At 39.1% G+C, this 24,523-nt stretch overlaps 1 protein-coding gene across 2 annotated transcripts in view; it reads right to left on the reverse strand.

The window, feature by feature from the left end:
- ASCC3 (activating signal cointegrator 1 complex subunit 3) overlaps window positions 1-24,523 on the reverse strand; it is a 519,828-nt gene that overhangs the window by 118,943 nt on the left and 376,362 nt on the right. For both annotated transcript variants that reach the window (XM_084624580.1, XM_084624579.1), the window contains exons 18-25: window positions 20,979-21,143; window positions 20,084-20,170; window positions 19,073-19,249; window positions 15,430-15,655; window positions 11,309-11,463; window positions 8,798-8,896; window positions 6,652-6,820; window positions 303-523 (exon numbers count right to left, since the gene is read on the reverse strand). In XM_084624580.1, coding sequence (XP_084480706.1) covers window positions 303-523; window positions 6,652-6,820; window positions 8,798-8,896; window positions 11,309-11,463; window positions 15,430-15,655; window positions 19,073-19,249; window positions 20,084-20,170; window positions 20,979-21,143 — 1,299 coding nt within the window. The remainder of the gene's footprint in view (window positions 1-302; window positions 524-6,651; window positions 6,821-8,797; window positions 8,897-11,308; window positions 11,464-15,429; window positions 15,656-19,072; window positions 19,250-20,083; window positions 20,171-20,978; window positions 21,144-24,523) is intronic.

Here is a 24,523-nt window from a genome sequence, read left to right on the forward strand (position 1 = left end):
GAATATTAAACTTATCCTCCAAAACACTTGCAACCCCTCCCTTCTTGGTATTGTCCACAAACTTTATAAGTGTACTCTCTATGCAATTATCTAAATCACTGATGCAGATATTGAACAAAACCGTACAAAGAAATTCATCATGGATGCAGAGAACTCCCCGGAAAAAGAATCTCAATATGCATTTAAAGCATGGTAGAATATACTTTTTATATAGCATAGTAATACTCCTAATTTTTGTGAAGTTTGGGATTGCTGAAAAAAGTATACAGACATTGCATATTTCTAGTAAACATTTCACAAACCTTAGATGTGGGATACTTGTTGAAAATTCTGAAGATAGCTAACTCAGCTGCAACAGTCTTTCCAGAACCTGTGGGGGCTCCAAGAAGAACATTACAGTCTGTATGATAGAGCGTATGAAATATCTGCGTCTGGATAGGGTTGAAATGGGTGAATTTGTAAAGGGTTTCATACTCTCGACATCCCAAAGCTCTGATAGGCAAAGGCTGAAGATCCAGTAGTTCTAAAATTATGAAGCAATCATTAGTACATGTCAAAATATGCAGCCTTGTAAAATATTGTAAGACTAAAGTAATCAGATGTTGGTTAGGTATGAACTTGTGCTTTGATGGGAAACAACTTATTTTTGAACTCTTTATAGGCAATTTCTTATACGATATGATAGATAAATAAAGAGATACAAATACACATACAAAACCCAAACATCCCTTCATTATATGACTCTTGACATATCTTGGAGATATCCGCTACCCAAACAATTAGAGACTGTGGAATTTGGAAGCTGATACATATAACCAGATTAGATTTAGATTCCTATCAAATTAAAGAGACTTGCAATGATTCTGTTATGCAGATGCTTTCTTTGAAGTTTTTTTTTTGTGGCTGGAGATCTCATTGTCTTTTCAGGGTGCCCCACATTAAGGTAAGCCATAGGAGTAATAAAATCTGCTGAGGTTGTGATGCCTAATATTCTTCACATGCTTTTCACTGATACCTTATGTCTGTTTTATCATTCCCACTAAATCTGTGATTTCTTGGGGTCTGTTGAGAGGAGAGAAGGTTCCCCCCCTCAACAGGGCCTCTAAGTACTTCACTGCTGAGTGGGAACCAGATGAGAATTGAAATCAATTACCATAAATCCTAAGGGCTCCATAACCGGTGATGTGTAAATATCTTACTATTTTTTCTGAATAGCAGTCAATGGTCAATTAGGTAAAAAGGTTACACATGCCTTTCCAGACAGCACAGGTACCGCATAACAATAGCTGAACACTTCACAAACACATGTGAGTTTATGTATGCCCAAAGAAAACACTATACTGGAAGTGAATATTTCTGAATGCTCCCATTTAACAGACTTCTAAATGAGCCAAATGTGATTACAGTGGAAGGGCTTTACAATGACATCAGGCACATTGAATGTATACGGCATTTTAAGTATCCAGAAAAAAACAAACAAACATATGCTTCTGTGCCAAAAAACATGACTCAATCACTAATGCTGAGGTTTGCAAAAAGGAGTACTTGTGGCACCTTAGAGACTAACCAATTTATTTGAGCATGAGCTTTCGTGAGCTACAGCTCACTTCATCGGATGCATATCGTGGAAACTGCAGCAGACTTTATATACACACAGAGAATATGAAACAATACCTCCTCCCACCCCACTGTCCTGCTGGTAATAGCTTATCTAAAGTGATCATCAAATTGGGCCATTTCCAGCACAAATCCAGGTTTTCTCACCCTCCACCCCACCACACACAAATTCACTCTCCTGCTGGTGATAGCCCATCCAAAGTGACAACTCTCTACACAATGTGCATGATCATCAAGTTGGGCCATTTCCTGCACAAATCCAGGTTCTCTCACCCCCTCACCCCACTCCAAAAAACACATGCACAAACTCACTATCCTGCTGGTAATAGCTCATCCAAAGTGACCACTTTCCCTACAATGTGCATGATAATCAAGGTGGGCCATTTCCAGCACAAATTCAGGTTTTCTCACCCCCCACCCCCATACACACACAAACTCACTCTCCTGCTGGTAATAGCTCATCCAAAGTGACCACTCTCCCTACAATGTGCATGGTAATCAATGCTGAGGTTGAAATTGGATGCATGATGCTGTATGAGATCTCTCTGCTATAATATATATACTTTTAGTAGAGCTGGTCAAAACGTTTCCAATTTTCAACGAGATATTTTTCAAGAAAAAAAAATCAATTACATTTATTTATTTGGTTTTTGGAGGTTTTTTTTGAAAAAAAAAAAAAGTTTTACAGCCAGGTTAAATTTCCAGCTGTGAAAGACTAAAAATATTTTAAGTCCCAAAGGTATTCTCTGAAAAACGTGATCAAGCCTACATGCCCTCAATTTGTTTACACCTATACTTTGCTTATAGGAATTAGGTTTTGATGAAGCTGAGGACCGAAAACCTAGTTTCCAAGGCATATTGCCATGCTTTCTATGCTCAGGAATAAATGCCTCGAAACGGACTGGATTTCTGTTGTAAACAACTGAACTTCTTTGATCAAGGTAACAAGCAAATAAATCATTTCATTCATACGTAAATGTCCCCCTAAAGGTCTCCTCAGAAATAAAGAATCTCATAAGTCAGAGTTAGAAAAAAGACATAAAAGGTTGCCCTTTTTATGGCAACACAGGATTGTTGCTCATTTAGCGATATTTTGTCAAATCTAGTTTTCATGTCCCAAGCAATGGGACTTCCACTGCTTCCCTAAGGTTACCATTTCACCACCTGACAACTCTTGTGAGTACATTTTTCCTGTTTGTCATCTTCAATTGTCTGTTTCTTAATTTCATTTAATTATTCACAGCTAAATCTTTTTGTATAGCATCTCTCTAAATAATCCTTTACTTCTTTGGTTTCTAAACTTCTCATCAGAAGGTAAAATATTATCTTGCCTCTGTAATCACTTCCTTGCCACATTGAACTTTCTTAGAGCCACATTCTGACTCTTATTCACACCCAGTAGCACTTTAATTTGTGAATACTTCCATATCTTTCAGTTGGACAACTCACACAGGAAGGTACTATTCAAGATGTCAGTGCAATATTGGAATAGATGAGGCAAGATTAAGAGATAGATTCTTACTCCTATCAACCCCTCTAGAACCCCTCTAGCTAAAACAGTAGGAGTCACACTCCTTTGTTGGAAGTAAGAGAAATGATTAATAACAGTTGGCCTGCCATTTGCTTCTCTAAATAAAATATTTAAAGTAATTTTTAACATAAAATTACTTGGCACCCAATAATTTATAATTATTCCTTTCTACCCCACACTGAGCTTGAGTAAGGTTGGCAGAATCTGCTTCTTCAAATTCTTCAAGCCTCCTGATCTTTTTTGTTATTTTTCTCTCTCCTCACTCCAAATTGAGGAGGCTAGAACTGAACATTAAAAAATGACCACAACAGAGACACACAGATGTGATGTCTTTGGTTATGCAGCCTAAAATTGCAGTGTCCTCCTTTGTTGCAATATCACAGTATAAGTTCATGTCTAATTTACTGCCCACTCTTGCTATTCAGGGTATTTCTACACAGCAATGTAAGCCTGAGCTCAAGCCTAACCCCCCCCTTGTGTCTACATACCAACTGTGTTAACGCAAGGCTCGAATCTCAGGTCCCTGCAGGGCTGGAGGGTCCAACTCTGTGTTAAAACAGGACCTAGGGCCTGAACCCTATTATTTTCCTGTGCACACATGGTCCCAACGTGACTCGAGTCCCAGAAGTCTTCTGGATGTATCCCAGAATTCCTTGGGGGTAACTTTCTTAGTTCTCTCTATACTGACAATCTGTGGGGCAGTCAATTGCACTCTATTCCAAACGGAAGCCACACCTCCCTTTGCAGACAGCAGCAGCTGTGGTCAACATTAACCCCTTGCCTGCTGCACACTAGTCTGGCAAGCACATTATCAGAGAGCCTGGAGGGTTCTCAACAGAGACCAAACAGAAGAAGCTTTTAGCAAAGAGAGCTGACTGGGGTGGCACACGCAGCCCCAGGGAGTGCGGGGTGGAGGGGTCAGGAGCGATGGCTAGAGAGCGGAGTATGGACTAAGCAGCTACCCTGCAAGAAGGGGGAGCGGCAGAGCTCCTGGCTCAACATGGCTGGGAGAGGATAACCCTCAATACCCCAGCCGCTCCCACTCCCTGCCGGGCAGCCGCTTGATACCACTCTGCTCTCTGTCCCTTGCTCCCGGCTGCCACCCCCCCCTTGGGGCTGCTGTGTAGAAGCGCCCGCGCAACACACACTATGCAGGCAGTGAGTGGGCACCAGCCCCAAAACTTCCCTAGAGCCTCCTGGGGATTCCCGGGAGGTGCTAGAACCTGGGGATGCACTTCACAGATGGCAGCAGCCAGGTTGGGGTATGTGTGTTTTTCTGCTGAAACCTACATTTTATGTCAAACTTCAAATTAGACAGACAAAAATAAACAAAAAACCCAAACCACCTTCATTAAATAGCCCATTTCAAAAATTAAGAATTGCAGATTCATTTTACTGGTTTAACAGCCCTAGAGACTGATGTCCTAATTAGCTCAGAACAGGTCCACCTGGGCATTTTCCTGCAAGGGTGACTCATCCGAGAGGTGGAGAGCCTGATTCACAGATGAGATGGTAGTTCAGTTTAAAGACTTCTCAAATTGCTGTCATTCTACTGAGACAACCATCAAAGAAGCTAATTATGCAGTTTATGTATCATGTGCTCCTTATGGGCACCCAAGTCCCACCAATTGCACTGTCACAGTTAGGAAACAAGGTGGGCAGTAGAGTTTTCCCACAGTTCAACACATTCAGAGGGCTACAGTGTCAACATGGGAGTGGGGCGCTATGCACTCTGAGATAGACTCTCAGGTCTGTGGCACTGCATTGTGGATGCCAGAGCCCTAGGTTCAATTATGGGTCAGAAAATCCTTAACCTAGGGTTAAAATGCAGTGTAGATGCTGAAGCCCAAAATTTCCTGACATGGATCAGCTGACTCGAGTTGCACTAACCCGAAGTTTACACTGCTGTATAGACATACCCTAAGTTTCTTTCACTAATATTGTTTTTCAGCTTACTCTTCCCCATTGTGTTTTAAATTAATTTCCCTTGGAGATATTAACCTTTCATTTTTCCAGAATAAATCATATCGTATATAGTACTTATGCTTATATTCAGGTTCCTGTCCTCTCTGGAGTTTGTAATTACATCCACTTTAGTATGAATCATTCACTAAGGCGCTGTGTACTCCCTCTTCCAGATAATTGGTTATACGCCTTTTCTATGCTTGTGGCGGTGTGTAGGGTATGTGTAGATACTCGCTGCGAAATGAAAAGTAGGGTGGCATCTACACTGCGGTGTATAGCTATGTGTGGCGTGAAAGGCTCTGGCAGTGGTGAGGCAATGGGGAAAAGCTGCGGCAACTCCCTGCGACAAGGAAAGACAGGCAGTGAGGACCTTCCTCCTGCTAGAGCCTTTCCCCACTGCTGGAGACTTTCCCTGCGGTGGGAAAGACTCTGGCAGCAGGAAGGCAGTGGGACACTACACTGCTAAAAATAATACAGTAGATGTGAAAAGTACTGCTTGGGCATGTAGACAGCCGTGTAGGATATATACCCTAAGGTTCAGGTGTGTATTTTCTTTACTCACTAAGCAGTGCCTCACTATGTACACTGTTATTTATACCCATGCTAGGGTGTGCAGTGTCTGTACTTCTATGTGTCGCCGTAAATGTAGACGTAGCCATGGAATGAACACAGAATATATGAGGTGTGACTATATAATATGTCTGATGAAACCATGCTACCTGAAAATATGCATCAATATAATAATGATAATCTTGTGACAATGCTAAAATATTTCAGAGATCTACTGTACTAAATGAGCACAAGAAAAATTGAAAAATAAATAATCCAATACTTTACAAAATGTTTGTTAAGCCTTGTAAGAAAGTGTAAGCTACCATTTAAAACCATTATCTCTGATGTGAAATAAAATGGAAGAGCTGACAAGCTAATATCTAAAGCAACAGATAGTTCAGCTCCACAGACAGTCAAGGAGAAAAGGAACTGTTGGCTGAGTGAACAGGTGGGCCTATAAATAAACCTTGAGACATGCATAGTATGCGTAATGAAATTAATTTATAAAGAAGTTCAGCATAAACTGCTCTCCTCTGCCAAATGTTAGAGGAATGGGGGATCCATAATTTTAGAGAAACATTAAGACATAAGATTATGATTTTGCAGTCACATACGAAAAATATAACTTCAATTTAAGAAAAATGAGAGCACAATTTGGCTTATTTTTTATGATACAATAATACTTCTCCTGCTCTTGATGTTGAGCATGGAGTCGCTAAAAAGCAGGAATATGTTAAGAAGAATTAAGCTTTTTGGAAGTGAAGACGAACATATTTAAAGTTAGTAATAGGGTTGTTGTTAGCCTCAAAAATACAAACAAATCCATGACAAAAAATGAACCCCTCCCTACACACACTTTTTTCACTAAAACTAAGAGAGTTGGATTTCCACTATTGCATGGAAATAATGAAAATTTATATTAGCAAGACTAGTTCAAACAAATCTTTAAGGAAACAAAACAATAAGGTTTATAGTTATAACTTTACCTGTGTGAGGTGGATGTCTCTCTGGTAGAATCAGATGCTGAAAATTTATGATACAAACAGCCTCTGCTCCTAACCATCTATCAGATACAGCTCGAATGTAATATTGGGAAGGCAAAGGTTCAAAAATAGGGATTGTGAACACCAGCTGCTGAACTTCTTTAGGAATGACCTGATGTAAACAAAGAATAGATAATCATTTTTTAAAAGTGTGACAAAGTTCCTCCTCTACCTTGGTGGGTCTTGCGCTTATTGGCGGATTTGCTCACCTTGGAGCTTCACGGCAGCCCTCAGCTTGGCCGTTTTTCTGAACCCACAGTCCAGGTCGACTCCTCCTGTGTCTGACCAGGAGTTGGGAGGATTTGGGGGGAACCCGGGCCCGCCCCCTACTCCGGGTTCCAGCCCAGGGCCCTGTGCAATGCAGCTGTCTAGAGTGCCTCCTGGAACAGCTGTGAGACAGCTACAACTCCCTGGGCTACTTCCCCATGGCCTCCTCCCAACACCTTCTTTATCCTCACCATAGGACCTTCCTCCTGGTGTCTGATAATGCTTTTACACCTCAGTCCTCCAACAGTCCATGTTCTCACTCTCAGCTCCTAGTGCCTCTTGCTCCCACCTCCTCACATGCACACCACAAACTGAAGTGAGCTCCTTTTTAAAACCCAGGTGCCCTGATTAGCCAGCCTTAATTGATTCTAGCAGCTTCTTATAGATTCATAGTTACTAAGGTCAGAAGGGAACATTATGATCATCTAGTCTGACCTCCTGCACAACGCAGGCCACAGAATTTCACCCACCCACTCCTGCGAAAAACCTCTCACCTATGTCTGAGCTATTGAAGTACTCAAATTGTGGTTTAAAGACTTCAAGGAGAAGAGAATCCTCCAGCAAGTGACCTGTGCCCCATACTACAGAGGAAGGCGAAAAACCTCCAGGGCCTCTACCAATCTGCCCTGGAGGAAAATTCCTTCCCGACCCCAAATATGGCGATCAGCTAAACCCTGAGCATATGGGCAAGATTCACCAGCCAGATACCACAGAAAATTCTTTCCTGGGTAACTCAGATCCCACCCCATCTAACATCCCATCACAGGCCATTAGGCCTATTTACCATGAATATTTAATTACCAAAACCATGTTATCCCATCATACCATCTCCTCCATAAACTTATCGAGTTTAGTCTTAAAGCCAGATAGATCTTTTGCCCCCACTGCTTCCCTTGGAAGGCTATTCCAAAACTTCACTCCTCTGATGTTTAGAAACCTTCATCTAATTTCAAGTCTAAACTTCCCGGAGGCCAGTTTATATCCATTTGTTCTTGTGTCCACATTGGTACTGAGCTTAAATAATTCCTCTCCCTCTCCGGTATTTATCCCTCTGATATATTTATAGAGAGCAATCATATCTTGATTAGCTGCAGATGTTCTAATCAGCCTGTCTGTCTTAATTGTCTCTAGAAGGTTCCTGATTGTTCTGGAACCTTCTCTGTTACCTTACCCAGGGAAAAGGGACATGCTTAGCCTGGGGCTAATATATCTGCTTTCTATTACTCTCCTGTAGCCATCTGGCCCGACCCTGTCACAACAGCTAAAACAGTTTGCCATACTTTCACAAGCACAGGCACCACAAGGAAATAAAGTACATGCACAACATGAAGTACAGTATGTTCATGCATGTGTGTAGAAAGCATAGATAACAGGTAGATGATCCCTCCCTTTTCAACTTTAGGAGAAGATTCTACTTCCATTGGCTTCAAAAGGGGCAGGCTCTTGGCCATTAAGTTATTTTATGTATCTGTTGGGATGGAACAGCAATGAGTAATGTGTATTTACAATCCTAATAAAAAAAAGCATTACAGATTTGATTTTTCATCTGCAAATAACTGTCCATCAGAGAAGCCAGAGAAAGAGGCAAATCCTTTAATGGATTTTATTTTTGTAACAATACTAGTGAACACCCATGTCAAAGACCAATTTTAGCAGATGCATCAAGAACTGAAAGGCAGACAACAGATTTTGAAAATTTGGCAATGTTATTGTATAAATTTCAGGTTTGGGACAACACAGAGATTTATAATAATTATTCCCAAACTACCTGCCAGATTTTTTTTCTTACATGCTTTGAAATTCTGCATAAGGACACAGTTACCTGCTTTTTTTGAATGACAAAATACTCTGAATGATAAATGTGATCATTAGTGGGGTCTTCCACCCAGATCCACCAGGGCTCTCCAACTGTGCCATGCACCTAAAAGAAGAGAAAAGGCTCCCTGGTTACAAGTACTCCATAGACCTCTCAGAATACACTGGATATTTGGGGATATATTTCAGTAAGGCGTGGGTTTACTTTTTACATAGAAAATATGACAAAATCAGGGGAGCCATGTAAAACTTTTGATGAAACCCTTCCATTTGAAATTAGTCATCTATAATTGTACCGGTTTGATACATTATATATAATATAAGCATATATATAAGCAGGAGTGAATGTTCTGTCTCTGTGGGTTTTATAAATATAAGCAGGAGTGAATGTTCTGTCTCTGTGGGTTTTTCAAATACTGGGTAATAACATAAGAAAACTCCATGTTTCTAAAACTAACTTGTCTTTTTATTAAGAGAACTATTTTCAGGTGCTGCTACTGCAGCTAGCATTCAAGCCATGTGCACACAGACAGACTTTTCCAAAAACTCTTTCCTCCAGCAACTTGTGATCCTCCCTCCAAGTTCCCTACAGGCTGCTACAGTGGAAATTGTTTTTATTGGACCCCTCTAATCTTTCAGGCAAGAACACTATGACTACCATCCTCTTTGGGCCTTGCATTAGATGGTGTGTTGTCTTACACACACTCATCCAGGGCAGAAAACGTACACTTGATGGGTTCATAAGCCATCAGTGACTGCATTTCAATTAAGTACTTGGATATTTACAATTCTGATTTTGCTGGTGCATTTTTAGTTTTATTACGGGTAGGCTTCCCTTGCAGTCAGTTTTTGTGCTGATGACAGCTGCCACTGTCGTCTTCTGGGCAGCTTACCAGCATAGTAGTAGTATGCTGATGGGAAAGCAATTCTTTAATACTTTGTCAACTGTTAAATTTAAAATTATATTGATTAATTTTTAATGATAATTAATTTAAATCATTGTAGTTATTTACTATAATAAAGTTTCTTTCGTAATTAATGATAAGCTCACTGGATACAAACAGAGTCACAGCAAAGCAAAAAAGGCAGTAACATTTTCAGGATTTGATTAATACAAATATATGTATTTACATTTTAAGAGCTCCATAGTACAAACTGACACAATGTTTGTAATGTTTCCAAAGCAACCATTAAGAGATATTGTGTCAAAGGTCACAGCAATAAGCTTGGGCAAAAATCTATTTTCCCTAATGCTTCCTCTTTCCAAGTATAGACCTCTTTGGTATACTTTATGGTTTGCTTTGGGAAGGAACTGCTGTAAATGGATTCAAGTTAAAGAACAAGCGTTAAACTGTTTTGTCTTTAATGATATATTGGCTCATCAGTACTGAACTTTGTATTGGTAATACTGATGCAAGATAGAGACTCAGCTAAATGTTTCAAATTATCTCCTTTTGTAATATAAAACAGTACATGTACAAAATTAAGTCACCAAAATTAGTTGGTGCAAGATTAGGTTAGGAATTCATTCAAAGATATTTTTGTAATCAGTCAAGGAAGTGAACAGAAAGAAACTGCCTGTTATTTTGATCACCACTCCTTCTATTCACAATCTAAGACAGAAAAGTTTTCCAAAAGAAAAAGTAAAAGCCCTTATGACCAGGGAAAACAATTTTTAAAAAAGGGTGTAAATCTATTTTTAGAACAAAAGTCTGCTATATTCACTTTGTGGTCAAGATCAATTTGATACGTGCACTTTTTTGCTTAATAAAAGGGGTAGGCTTTGAAAATGGAGTTCTAGAACCTGAACCTTAATCCAAGAACAGGTGTTTAGTTGCTAGTTTTCAGAAGTACAACCTCTCCAATTTCATAAAGGTGGAAGAGAATGAGATATATGTGCCTAACAGAGAAGAAAAGCCTGTTTGTGCCCAAGGCCTTATCTTCATGGAAGAGTTTTACCTTATGCCCATATAACAGCTCCATGTGGGCACTATTATTCCATTATAAGACTGTCTTTTCTAGTTTAGCTTAAACTCCTTCCCAAGTGACATAAGCTAAACAGAATAAAAGTGTCCACTTGGGGGGCGATGGTGGTATCATACAGGTATAACAATATTAGTTTAAATTCTCACCTTGTTATTTGCCTGTGAATATAAGTTCCAGCTTATATCCATGTAATTTTCCTATGTAGACAAGTCCTTACACATTGGAGCAGTTTACAAATGTAAATGTACAAATTTTCCCACTATTAACATCTGTTCCTTAAACAATCTTTTATGAAGTTACAAAAGAGTGTAGTCTTATTTAAGTTAACTTGAATGAGAAAAGGATACTTTCTTTAGATATATTCTTCCATAAGCATCTCAAAATTAATTCGTCTCTGTAGATCACATTGTCTTTATAAATAGTTAAAATGACCTTTTTACATTATCCAAATAGCTAAATTCTCACTATAATCTTCACCTTAATTACTGAAAGCTGGAAGAGCGCTTTTCCCCACTCCCTTCTTAATTTTTACCTGATCATTCCACTTGAAGTCAGGAGTGATGTTCAGCCTAACACGGAGTACAGTACGTGTAATTGGCTGAATAGCTGCTTCCATTGTAATGGAGGGAATTTGATGGACACATTGTTTGACCTTTAACCCAATATGCACATGACGCAGCATGTGACCTGCAAAGAAAACACCAGGTGAAACAAATGTAGATTTACAGGAAAAATAATACAAATTAGACTGTTAAATAGGGTTTTAGAGAGGAATGTTATTGCTTGCTTGTTTTGTGTGTAAATGACTCTCTTGATCTGGTATGTTGGAATATTTTGTAATACTTAATTTGAATTAGCAATTTACAGCTCAGAAAAAGACATTAACAACTCCCCTGCTGGCTTTTACCAATGGGTCAAAATAACTATTAAGAATTCATGCTGCATAATTTGCTATTTCAAGATAGTTTCCTTTTTCTTCTATGACTTTTTGACCTGCTAGTTAGAAAAACATATAGTCTCTTCTATACACATAAATACTAACCCAGGAGGTGATATGATTTTGTTTAAGTTGATTCTTGACTACTTAAGTTGCATCAATATGAGGCACTTAAACTGATAGCTATGCCTGGGGGTTGCACGAATTTAACTAAATTGATATGTAAATGGATTTAGTTAAAACTGTATAACGTTATCACGTAGACTAGGCCTTACTCAAATTAAAATTGATCTAGTTAAAGCAAGGCAAACTCCTCATGTAGACACAAGCAGGTTTAACCCTTGCTTAAATCAGTTAGCTCACATCTGTAAATTAAGCGCATCTACATTAAGAGTGTGCACCATTTTAACTAGATTGATTTTAAATCAATTTCTTTAAATGGGTGCAACTTTTCCAGTCCCGAACTGCCCTTATTCTACTTATAATGTCAATTTTTTTTTTTACAGGCAAAAGCAAAACTTCCGAAGGCATATAAAATATTGATGTTCCTACAGTTCAGTTAGCTCAATAAGACTATACAGGCAGATCAGTTCTACAATGTGATACATGTCGGTGAACCCTTGAGTCTGTGTGAAGACCCCATGCGGGTCTATACAGTGATCTGCCTGCACACGTCATTGCAGAATTAGGGCCCATCTGCTGTGATGGTGGTGGTGTTATTTTAGAGTTACAGCAAGAGAATGTTAAAAGAAAAATCTGTGACTTCTCAAAATTTCAGAATCATACAATCTGCTAACCCAAGGAATTGGCTGCTTAAAAATAGGCATTTTTAACTAAAAGAAGTATAAAACTTACTTGATTCGACAAAGACTTTAAATACTTTTTCAGAGAATACGACAATCAATTAAACTGTAAAAAAAACCTTCCCGTCAATTTCCAGGGGAAGACGCTTGATTTTCATTACCTCTTTTGTTTCAATGTGAAGGTTTTTTATTTTTTTAAATGAACTTGTTTTTGTTTAATTTTTAGGCAGACTGGATCCAGGATCTGCACATAAATTCCCACTGAATCATAGAAATGTAAGGCTAGAAAGGACCTCAAAAGTTCATTAAGTCCAGGCCCCTGCAATGAAGCAGGATCAAGTACATCAAGTACATCTAGACCATATTGACAGGAGTTTATCTATCCTATTCTTAAAAATGTCCAATTATGGAAAATCCTTATAGTTGGAAAGTTTTTCCTATTATCTAACCAAAATCTCCCTTGACCCTATTACTTTCTACCTTTCCTACCTTCAGGAGACAAAGAACAATTGATCACTGTCCTCTTTGTAGCAGATCTTAACATATTTCAAGACTTATCAGGTCCCCAATTAATTTTCTTTTCTCAAGACTAAATATGGGCAGTTTTTTTTAACCTTTCCTCACAGATTAGGTTTTCTAATTTTTTTTTTAAATCATTTTTGTTGCTCTTCTCTGGATTCTCTCCAAATTTACCACAGCTTTCCTGAAATGTGGCACCCAGACCTGGGCATAGTACTCCAGCTGATGCTTTACCAGGGCCAAACAGAGAATCATAGAATATCAGGGTTGGAAGGGAGCTCAGGAGGTCATCTAGTCCAACCCCCTGCTCAAGGCAGGACCAATCCCAACTAAATCATCCCAGCCAGGGCTTTGTCAAGTCGGGCCTTTAAAACCTCTAAGGATGGAGATTCCACCACCTCCCTAGGTAATCCATTCCAGTGCTTTCTCTTGCTCGCTCGCTCGCTCTCTCTCTCAATTGAAAGACCAAGGTTAGTCATTAATATACTTTAATAAAAACCTGGATTTGTGCTGGAAATGGTGATACTGGGAAACTGGAGTGCCTAAGGGATTTGCTTGTGTGACTTGTGGTTAGCCAGTGGGGTAAAACCAAAGTCTTCTTTGTTTGGCTGATTTGGTTTGCCTTGGTGTGCACAGAAACCCCAGCCTTGGGCTGTAATTGCCCTGCTTGAAGCAATTTGTCCTGAATTGGCACTCTCAGTTGGGTCCAGCTAGAACCAGCATCGTTACATAGGGATGCTGGAAGGGTTTCCCTGCCAGCCAACTCCTCTCTTTTTACTTCAAGTCACCCTGCTACTTAAAAGCGGTGTGGGGGCTCATATTGAAACTAATACGGAGAGGTGCTGAAAACAAGCTAATAGCCTGAAAATGCTCTCTTTCCATATTTCAATGTGGCACTGAATTCTAAATTAAGAAAAAGGATGGCTGGCAGGCCAGCAAATGCTTTCCCTCTCTCTCCAATGTCTTGGAGGGAGGGAGGGAGATAGAAAGCAGATAGGGAGGAGGACATTAAATAAGTAACAGCTCTCAGGGATGCACTTTGTATTTTTCCTAGGCATTTATAGGACTATAGGACACCTATTACCACAGTATCTAATCACTAATAATCTATTCCCATGTTAAAATACTAGACTCCATCTGCTTACACACGAAAAGTAGTCCATTTAAAATATAACTATGTATATTCTATATACATGTAGAAACATACCTAAACTCATAATTCAATGCTAAGTGCCATTCACACTGAAATTTAGGAGAGTGAAACTCTTTCCATGTCTTTTAATCAAGCATCTTGTGTTCCAGAAAAATCATAGGGCAGTTTTCTTTAAAAAAAAGAGCAGGGCCATATTCACTGCCATATTATACTAGTATTAAGCATTGAAATAATACTGTGAAAGTACAAATTGATTTATTATAATACATAAGGTACAGAAGCTGATCTGAAAAGCCACAGAATACACACACATACATAGATACTATATTTAGTGATGATATAAAACCTTTGGAGATTTCTTTTAAGCACCCGATTTAACTTTGAAAATAAAAACATAGGCCCATATCCTGCACACACTTATGCATGGTGCTTAACTTTGGGACTACTCATATGAATCAAATACTATAAGTGTTTGTGGGATTGGGGCCTTATCTTGGAAGTGATCTGAACACTTGCAGACTGCAAACAAAGGTCATCTGTGGTTGCTGAGTCAAGCCAGTCCAAGACTGAAAAGATGCCAAATGTCTATTTTCACTGTACATTTGGGAACTATTTGAAAATTCCAGTCTACTTTTTTGTAACAGACAGAGTTGAAAGTGCCCCAACCCTGATTATTCTATAACAAAAATGCTGTTAAAAGTATCACCTTGGACCAGAGGCCTGGAAATGCAGACTGAAGGCCAGGATCTAAAATATCCCTCCAAAGCAAGGTTAACAAGTTAAAAAGTATTTAAAATAAAGAAAAATTCTTCTTAACTGTCTCCCTCTGACCCCATCAGTTGGTGCCTAGCTAATGCATAAGCGTTTATATACACCTTCTAATATTGTTTTTATTCCTATAAATGTAATTGTGGATGTCCTCATTACTGATATATATCAAATCCTTTACTAAACTCCACTAAACTCTTGGCTGGAATGATAATCTTGTGGCAATGAACTCCTCAGGTTAAATGAAAATGAATGCGATCATTCAGAAGCAGGCACGAACCACTTATTGGTAGTGTCCTTTGTTATAATTCCCCACTTTCACTCTTTTTCACATAAACAAGTTGTAAGTAACGAAGGACCTGGTTTATTAACTGTCAGAAATCAATGGGATTAATAGTAAGTTCCTACTCAATGTAAAGAGGAGAACATAGAGTCCAATTTTTAAACAGAACATTACTTATTATGTTTTTTACCTATTTCATCTTTCCTCATGTCCTTCATCTTATCTACAGAGAGATTCTTTTCCTCCAGCTTTGCGAGGACTGATGGTGGCAACACTGAGAACTGTCGCAAAGGGTTGGCCCAGCCCCACAGCCGCTTGTCAATGACTTTGCTGAGGTTCAGTAGCCGGTACGTCATTGCAGGCCATCGTTTCCTAAGAGCAACCTCAAAAAGGGCTCTAACAATCCGAGCTGCATTCTACAGAGTGAAACATAGAGACAAAGAAAAATATTAGATTCAGATCAAACATTTTTCATTGGATACAGCATCTATGTTTTTTTCCTATCAGACTCCCAAAACAACATATTTTTATTGTTAAGTTTTAGCTAAAATATTCTTGAAAAATTTATTTTTCAGTTTCTACCTAATGATTAATTGCATCTCTTAAAAGTGCTTCATCATTACTTAATGGGATGATGACAGTAAATACATACAATTAAACAATTATTAAAGTTATAGTGTTATAGTAAACAGAAACAATTGTTGATAGTAATACTTTTTTTTTGTTACAATAACCCTGACCGTGCTCAAAATTTAAAATTGGATATTCATGCTGAGGGGGAACATGGTCTTGTGGTTAAAGCCCAAGTCTGGTAGTCAGAAGAAGTAGGTTCAATTGCTAGGTCTACCGCAGGATTCCTGTCCTTGGTTTTGATCATAGTTACACCAGCACTCAGGGGTTTTGCTCACTGTGTCTCAATGACTTCTCAATCACTTTTACTTAGTTTATAAAAATGTTTGCTTTCTTCTTTTATTTGCATTCCCTGAAAACTTAACTTAGAATCTCAACATCAAGATTAATTCTTCATAGACTGTATATAAAAAATAATCTATCCATCCATACTCATCTAACATGGCAATGACAAATATTTTGCCGCCCATTTCTGCCCAATTACACACCCATGCAAGCCCATTGTTTTCAGTGGGATTGCCTAGGTGTAACTGAGGGAAGAATCTGACTTTACAGTGAGAAATGAGCTAGTAGTTCTGTTGATGACTCACTGAGCAGAATAGCATTCACTTTGTGCTGGCTCTGCAGTGCTAACAGGAGTTTAAAAAAAACCAGGTACTAAAATATTTTGTCACTAAAGCACGCAGTTACTACTCTTCTACTGAGGTAGAAGGAACAATTTTTTTAAAATACAGTAACTCCCTACTTAATGTCTTCTTGCTTAACATTGTTTCGATCTTATGTCCCTGATCCATTACAGAACATGCTTGTTTAAAGTTGTGCAATGCTCCGCTATAGTGTCGTTTGGCTGCCTGCTTTGTCCCACCAGCAGACCCCGCAGATCAGCACCTTGCCCCCTGCTCCCCACGCCTCCTGCCCATGGCAATCAGCTGGTTTGCGGCATTCAGGAGCGAAGACTAGGCGCACAGGCTCCCCCTCCCTCCCCACCTCCTGAATGCTACAAACCAGCGGACTGCCGTGGGCAGGAGAGGGAGGGGGAGCCTGTGTGCCGAGTCCTTGCTCCTCTCCCATCCCTCCTGAATGCCGCAAACCAGCTGATTGCCACGGGCAGGAGGCAGGGGAGGGAGCGGGGAGGAGCGAGGACGTGGCGTGCAGAGTAAAGGGGAAGGAGGTGGGGGGGACGGAGAAGAGGCGGGCTAAGGCTGGGGGCTTGGGGGAAGGGGTGGAGTGGGCGGGCTGAGGGTTGAGTACCCCGCCCCTGGTGCTTGCACAATAGGGGAAGCTGCTGCTGCACAACATGCTTCTCCTAGCCTACGGCACCTTCAGACTCCTTGCCTGCCTCATTGTCTGCAGTGCCAGTGGGCAGTGCCTGTGCCTGCACATCCCATTGCTTCATACTCAGAAATGGGGATTGTAGTATTAAATTGTTTCTTTACAATTGCTTAAAACGTATACCTGTATTCAATTGCTTGTTTAAAATTGTTTAAAATGTATATAATGTCTTTTGTCTGGCAAAAAAAATTTCCCTGGAAACTAACACCCCACTATTTACATTAATTCTTATGGGGAAATTGGATTTGCTTAACATCGTTTCGCTTAAAGTCGCATTTTTCAGGAACATAACTACAATGTTAAGTGAGGCGTTACTGTAGTCACTGTTTGGAGTAGAACTGCAATTTAAAAATTGTGATTCTAAGCACTACCACTCATGTCCTCACGTAAATTATTACACAATTCATAAATTGGGCACCTGCGTATGGGACCACACCACCTGCTTTAAAATGCTACAGTTGAAAGAGACAAATAAAAGCTATAAACTGAAATTGAGAGACCTCTCTTAAAATGATCTTGTTGTGCATGTATCACAATCTTTATGATATGTATAATGATCTCAGCAAGCCCATGTGTGCTGTAAAACCTGAACACAAGGAAACAAGCGAAGATGGCATGACGACCTAAACTCAGAATATTTATGCTTTTAAGTGTTTAACTCTCATCCTTAATATAATTTAAATACAATTTTTATTATTTCTTCTTAAAATGGTTTGGCAAGATCTGACAGCACAATGTCAGAACATACTATGCTGCTGCTGCTTAATGAAGAGACAGAAATACTCCTAATTGTCCCAAAAGCCACAACCTTATAACCACTATATACATTTACTATTGGTTGACATATGGAATTGTTTATGAGCGGTGTCATTTGCCTCTTTTAGGGTCCTCAAGCCAGTTAACAGATGCCCTTTTAAGACAAATTTCAAGTGGCCCACTGACTTCCTGGGATGGATCCTGGACTTGTGAAGAAATAGCAATATTCCATAGATTTCCAGTGCTGTTGTATCCATGTGATGACCAAACAACCCATCAAGTTGATGACCACTTCGGGTGTTAAACTGAGCTATCAAGCAAGAGCATGGACTAGTCTGCTATTATTGTGTGGGTGTCAACATAGTGTAGTTCCCTCAACTGTGGAGAGGTCTTCCATAATGTTTGGTATCCCCTTTCAGGTTTTTTAAATTTCAAGTCTAAACACTACCAGACACAATGCACAATCAGCTTGAAGTTATGTTTTGCCACTCTGCAAGATCACTCAGGCTAGTCCCTTTCAAATAAGTGTATGTTCAAATTAAGCAAATGCCAATCTGTATATGACTGGTGAACTTCTAGGGTCAATCTAGCCGTTTAATGGTATGTGGTGTGAACTTAAAGCCAATTCTGACAAGTGTGTATGCAACCTACTTAAGATTTGTAAAACCAATATTAATAGAACATATTCTGGTGTAAACCAATTTTATAATGCTTTGCAAAACAAACATATAAAATTAGAATGCAAGAAAGTTAAATGGATTTACACTTTTTGGTAAATTTAGGAAACACTGAGGTTTAAGGCTAACATCTTGTATGCAACTGCAATTTAAACTATGAAAGATAACAAACAATAGTTAATGGCTACTATACTGGAAAACTAATTCAAACTCAACTAAAAAAGTACAACTTGGCCTCCTAAATTAGCACTTAGCAATTATTTTCCACTAAATCAAACATATTCTGTGTTGAAATCTCAAAAGCTAATGCTCAGATTTTCAAATCATATGTGCATATATGTTTGAAAATCTGGGCCCACATAGCTATCCATATAGCTGGGTAAATGAAAGATGTGAAGAAAGACAAATGAAGAGATTTTATTTATTTATTTATTTTACCTGTGCAACATATGCAGAGTCTGAAATAAGGGAGAAACTATCAATCTCTCCTCGGCTAATATATGTTTGAAGGAGGATATTTATCTTTCCATAACTGTTCTCTACACCTCCGGGAGCAGAAAGTTCACAGAAATTGTTCAGTAAGGCATCCAGTTCCTCTATTTCTTCTTCTCTTACCTAAAACACAGTAAAGAAGTTTGAAGAGGTTGGAGTAACTTGGTAAAAACTTTCACACTAAATTAAATTTCCATTATCTCTTAGAAACATTATTTTAAACAGAGTCTAGTTTTACACACAACCCCCCCCCCCAAAAAAAAACCCAAGTCTTCCAGACTGTAGCTAATAGAACTTAATTGAAACTATCTTAATAGTGACACAATTACATTTTATTATTCATCACCATCAATTAAGGTTGCCATTGACACACAGAAATTTGATATGCCACAAAAATTGAATCTTCTGACCCTACCATCCTCCATCTGATGAGATTTCATTTTTTATTTGACCAGAGTAAAACCTCTGTCCATCTGGATTAGGGAAAATTTGAATTAACATTAAATGCATTCATTATAGTCATATAATGTGTATGTAGCATAATATGTTCTTAGCTCAAAACTGTAAAGTACTATGATTCATGATATTACAGTTTTCTCTGTTAATAAGATTAAGTCTTAATACAAGTAAAGAAATATTCATATCTACAGTTTGAATAATGCATAGCATTTTACATTCTCACTGATGAGAATGCAAAACACACCATAAATCTACTGAGACTGACAGTCTCAGTCTAAAATTTATTTAAAGACAGTAAATGTTTGGCCCCTACAGGGAACCAGTTGGGGGCCATTTCCATCAGGCCCTGACTACCTGACATCCAGAGGACTCAGACAGTAGGGTTAAAAGCCGCACTCATTCTCCAACCACTGGTTATGCATTTTATGGACCTGATACTGTGGATTAGGGTCTACTTCCATTAGAAGTGTCCTTCTGGATGAAGTGATGCAATCTTACCTTGATCTGTTCAAATTCTTCTGCCTTAGATACTATAGCAAGAATATCACCTTCTGTTTTGTGAGCATCAAAATGTTCATTGAAAGTCTATCAAAAATAAAATGATTTCATTTACTGTTAAAAATAAAAATGCAAAAACAATGATTTTGACCTACCAACTTAAAATTAAAGACAATTCTGCTTTCAGTAACAACTCAAAGAAGAGAGTCTCTAAGATTTTTAAAAGTAAGTAGGTGTCTTGGTTATTGGATACCCAGCTTCAGACTACTTAAAGAGGACCAAATGTTCAGAGGGCCTTCTCTGCACTTTCCTAAAAAAAACAGCTGCTTTTAAGTTGTCTCGAGTTGGAGACCCAAAAATGGAGGCAACCAAAATCCATAGTCACTTTTGAAAATCTTGTCCACACTATGTTCGAATGTGTATGATAAACGCCTAACTAAAGAACGATACAACACATTTTCCACTCCCAGGCTCCAATGGAGCAGGAACAGTTTACACAAGCTTCAGTGCACTAACACTTGCCTGTATGGCACTGATAAATTCTATCACATGAATGACAAGGTGATAGCATTTTCACCCCACAGAAACATTTCTGTTAGTGGGCTCTGTGCATGCAAATCCTACTTCCTGCAAATGGACATACAGGTGATAAGATATCTAAGTCTTAGGAAGGGGCAGAGAATGTAGAAATCATCACCCAAAACCAAATCTGACCAAATCAATGCTGCTGAGCTTTCCCTATTGCCATATGCTCAGACAGTTTCTTTTGTAACCACGATTTGAAAAAGATATCAGTGTTAAATTGGCTACATGACCTATAAAATCTTCTCATGACCATTTTATATAAAGGGTTAAAAAGAGAGAAGTATACCAGAAGTAGAACAAGTTGTTGTACCTCAATAGTATTATACTTAATATAATAGTGGCTGGCAATTCTGCCTAAATCTGTTGAAGAAAAAAATCCAGTTCTCTCTTCAAAACGAATCATGCGGGCTTTGTCTAGCTTTCTGCCAACTTCAATCACCAGTTGTTCTCTGTGCTTCTCTAGCCCTGGATCCATCTAGAAACCATGAACAAAATACAAAAGGGACAAATGAGGCATTTCACCGAGATAATTCAGCTTTTCTAAAAGACAGAAACAAAATACAGTTGCAAAACAAATAAAATAAGGCCATGACTATCACACCAAGAGTTAGTTCAGTCCTTATTAATACCAGTTATACTGACGATAAGTTCACAAAAAGCTGCTACACATACCAAACATGAATACAAATGAGAAAATGCAGCCGATATACTGGTCCATCATCAAAATTATACTATATTTCAACAACAACAAAAAAAAACAACAACAGGGAAGTTACTTGACCCTGGATAGTTATAGCACTGAAAGACTAATGGTGGTGTTGCTGTATTTATTACTAAAATATAGTTCTGGCTGACTTGCTAGCCCATAGCTGGGTGTCCAGCACTGGTTGCCCCTGCCTGCTGTGTCTCTGTAGTTAGACTCCTCATGGCTGCATCTCTATAGTTAGGAATGCTGAAGGACTTCGACAATAGAGATCCTGCCTAGAATGGCTCTTACCAAATAAGACAATTTCAGCTCCCAAGCACCTGCAACTTCAACAGCAGCTCAGTTGCCGCTAAAAACAGTAGCCTCCTGGCCACTACAAGAGACTGAACAGGTCTGGACTACTCATGTGCATAAAGTTAAGCATGCGTCTGCAGGATCAATGCCCTAATCAGAAGAAAGCTCAGTTTTTTCTTATGTTGATATTTTTAATGAAATATTCAAAACTGAAATGGAAGAGAAAAAAATCACAAAGTCCAAATATGGGCTGTCGACAAACTGTTGAAAAGGACGTTATTTTAGAAACTCTTTAATCCGTTATATAATTCATCCTCTTCTTTATTTCCCCATATTCCTAAGTAGCAAGGCCTTTCCTTCAGAATAACTGATATACATTTTTATTTACAGTTTTCCTAAGCTGACTCAAAAGGAAAGAGACAGGGATTCTCCAACAGTTAGAAGAATCATAGACTTTAAGGTCAGAAGGGACCATTATGATCATCTAGCCTGATGACCTGCACAATACAGGCCACGGAATCTCACCCACCCATTGCTGTAACAACCCCCTGACCTACTGAAGTCCTCAAATCGTGGTTTACAGACTTCAAGACGCAGAGAATCCTACAGCAAGTGACCCGTGCCCCACGCTGCAGAGGAATGTGAAAAACCCCCAGGGCCTCTGCCAATGTGCCCTGGAGGAAAATTCTTCCCAACCCCAAATATGGCGATCATAAACCCATAAGCATGTGGGCAAGACTCACCAGCCACACACCCAGGAAAGAATTCTCTGTAGTAACTCAGATCCCACCCCATCTAGCATTCCATCACAGGCCACTGGGCATATTTACCGCTAATAGTCAAAGATCAATTCATTGCCAAAATTAGGCTATCATACCATCCCCTCCATAAACTTATCAAGCTTAGTCTTGAAGCCAGATATGTCTTTTGCCCCCACTGCTCCCTTTGGAAGGCTACTCCAGAACTTCACTCTTCTGATGGTTAGAAACCGTTGTCTAATTTCAAATCTAAACCTCTTGATGGCCAGTTTATATCCATTTGTTCTTGTGTCCACATTGGTACTGAGCTTAAATAATTCCTCTCCCTCCCTTGTATTTATCCCTCCAATATATATATAGAGAGCAATCATATCTCCCCTCAGTCTTCTTTTGGTTAGGCTAAACAAGCCAAGCTCTTTGAGTCTCCTTTCATAAGACAGGTTTTCCATTCCTGGGATCATCCTAGTAGCCTTTCTTTGTACCTGTTTGAGTTTGAATTCATCCTTCTTAAACATGGGAGACCAGAACTGCACACAATATTGCAGATGAGGGCTCACCAGTGCCTTGTATAACAGTACTAACACCTCCTTATCTCTACTGGAAATATCTCGCCTGATGCATCCCAAGACCGCATTAGCTTTTTTCTCGGCCATACCACGTTGGCGGCTCATAGTCATCCTGTGATCAACCAATACTCCGAGGTCCTAGAGCTGCTACAGCCCTTTGGGGAGCAAAGCATGCTCCTTGGAGTGGTGGGGCGGTGTGCAGCCTTGCCTTGCCTTGCCCCCTTACTGTACCTTTTGTGGTACTGAGAGACCTCATGGGAGCAAGGACTGAAATACTGTGTAGCTCTTACACAGGACATAAAGGGCAGGGGGGAAGAGAGAAGGTTCATTGCACACTCCCACCCCCACTATACATCTGGGGACAATCTGACCAGAAGTGATTATGCAAATCAATGCACTTTGAATGGTTAGACTGGCTAATAATGGCGGGCCAATATGGATATATAAATTGCAAATCACAAGATTATCAAGATTATTAAGAAATAACTGTATACCGATTATGAAAATTAAACACCCACAACTGGATAGGGAGGAAAAGGAATTGCATAACTGGTAAAACTATAGTTATGCTGCACCTGAAACTGCACAACTGCCCTGCACTCTGTATTACATAACACAGCAATGTAAAACCATAAATCATATGCTTCCAAGAAAGAAGAGAATATCTAGGTCTGAAGGCCTACTTGCTCTCTGCTATTCAAATCAACACCACCTCTAATAGGCATAGCCTGTTTCTATCTTAACACAAAAAAGCAAAGGCCACTTCAGTACAGGATGTGGCAGTGAAGGAGACATAGATATAGTTAGATATAGTATTTGATAACATGTTATATTATACATTTCATTTCCCTGGCTATGTGAGTTTGGCTAACCATATACAAATACACTATAATGTAGTATAAGAGTTTTATTAATATGCATTTGGGATGACTGCACTCAGAAAGCCATTCTAAATGAGAGCCCATAAAATATTTAAATTACACCTCACTATAATGTATTGAGAACTATGGAATTCTTACCCACTTTCCCTATCGTTTAAATCCCACGTCCAGCCACAAGGACAAAGATTTTGGACCTGAAACATGACACTGGCATACTGCTGTGAACGTTATACATACTCAAAACTGGGGTGTTGATAATCATTTTAAAAACTATGCAGCCATGCAACAAATTGTGGAGATGTGAAATAAATTACATTTATCATGAACCTCTGACCATCTCATCTGCACTCTGACCACTAAACTACATCCAACAGGACTACTCCTACCTGCAAAACCTCTAAGCAGCTTCAAACAGTTGCTATTAATAAATAATAAATAAATAGATCTTCCAGAGAAATAATTCCTTGGTTTTTTCCTCCTACCAGTTTATGTTCTTCTCCTACCTATCGAACTACTATTGTTGAAGGCTCTAGTAGAGCATATACAGCTGTGTTAAAGAAAGATAGGTGTTTACATTTCCTGCAAACTATGAAACACACCAAAAAGTAAAAATAAGGAATTCCACTATGAAAAAAATATATCTGTGTTCT

Source organism: Lepidochelys olivacea (genome assembly GCF_965140295.1).
Source record: "Lepidochelys olivacea isolate rLepOli2 genome assembly, chromosome: 3".
Taxonomy (NCBI): domain Eukaryota; kingdom Metazoa; phylum Chordata; order Testudines; family Cheloniidae; genus Lepidochelys; species Lepidochelys olivacea.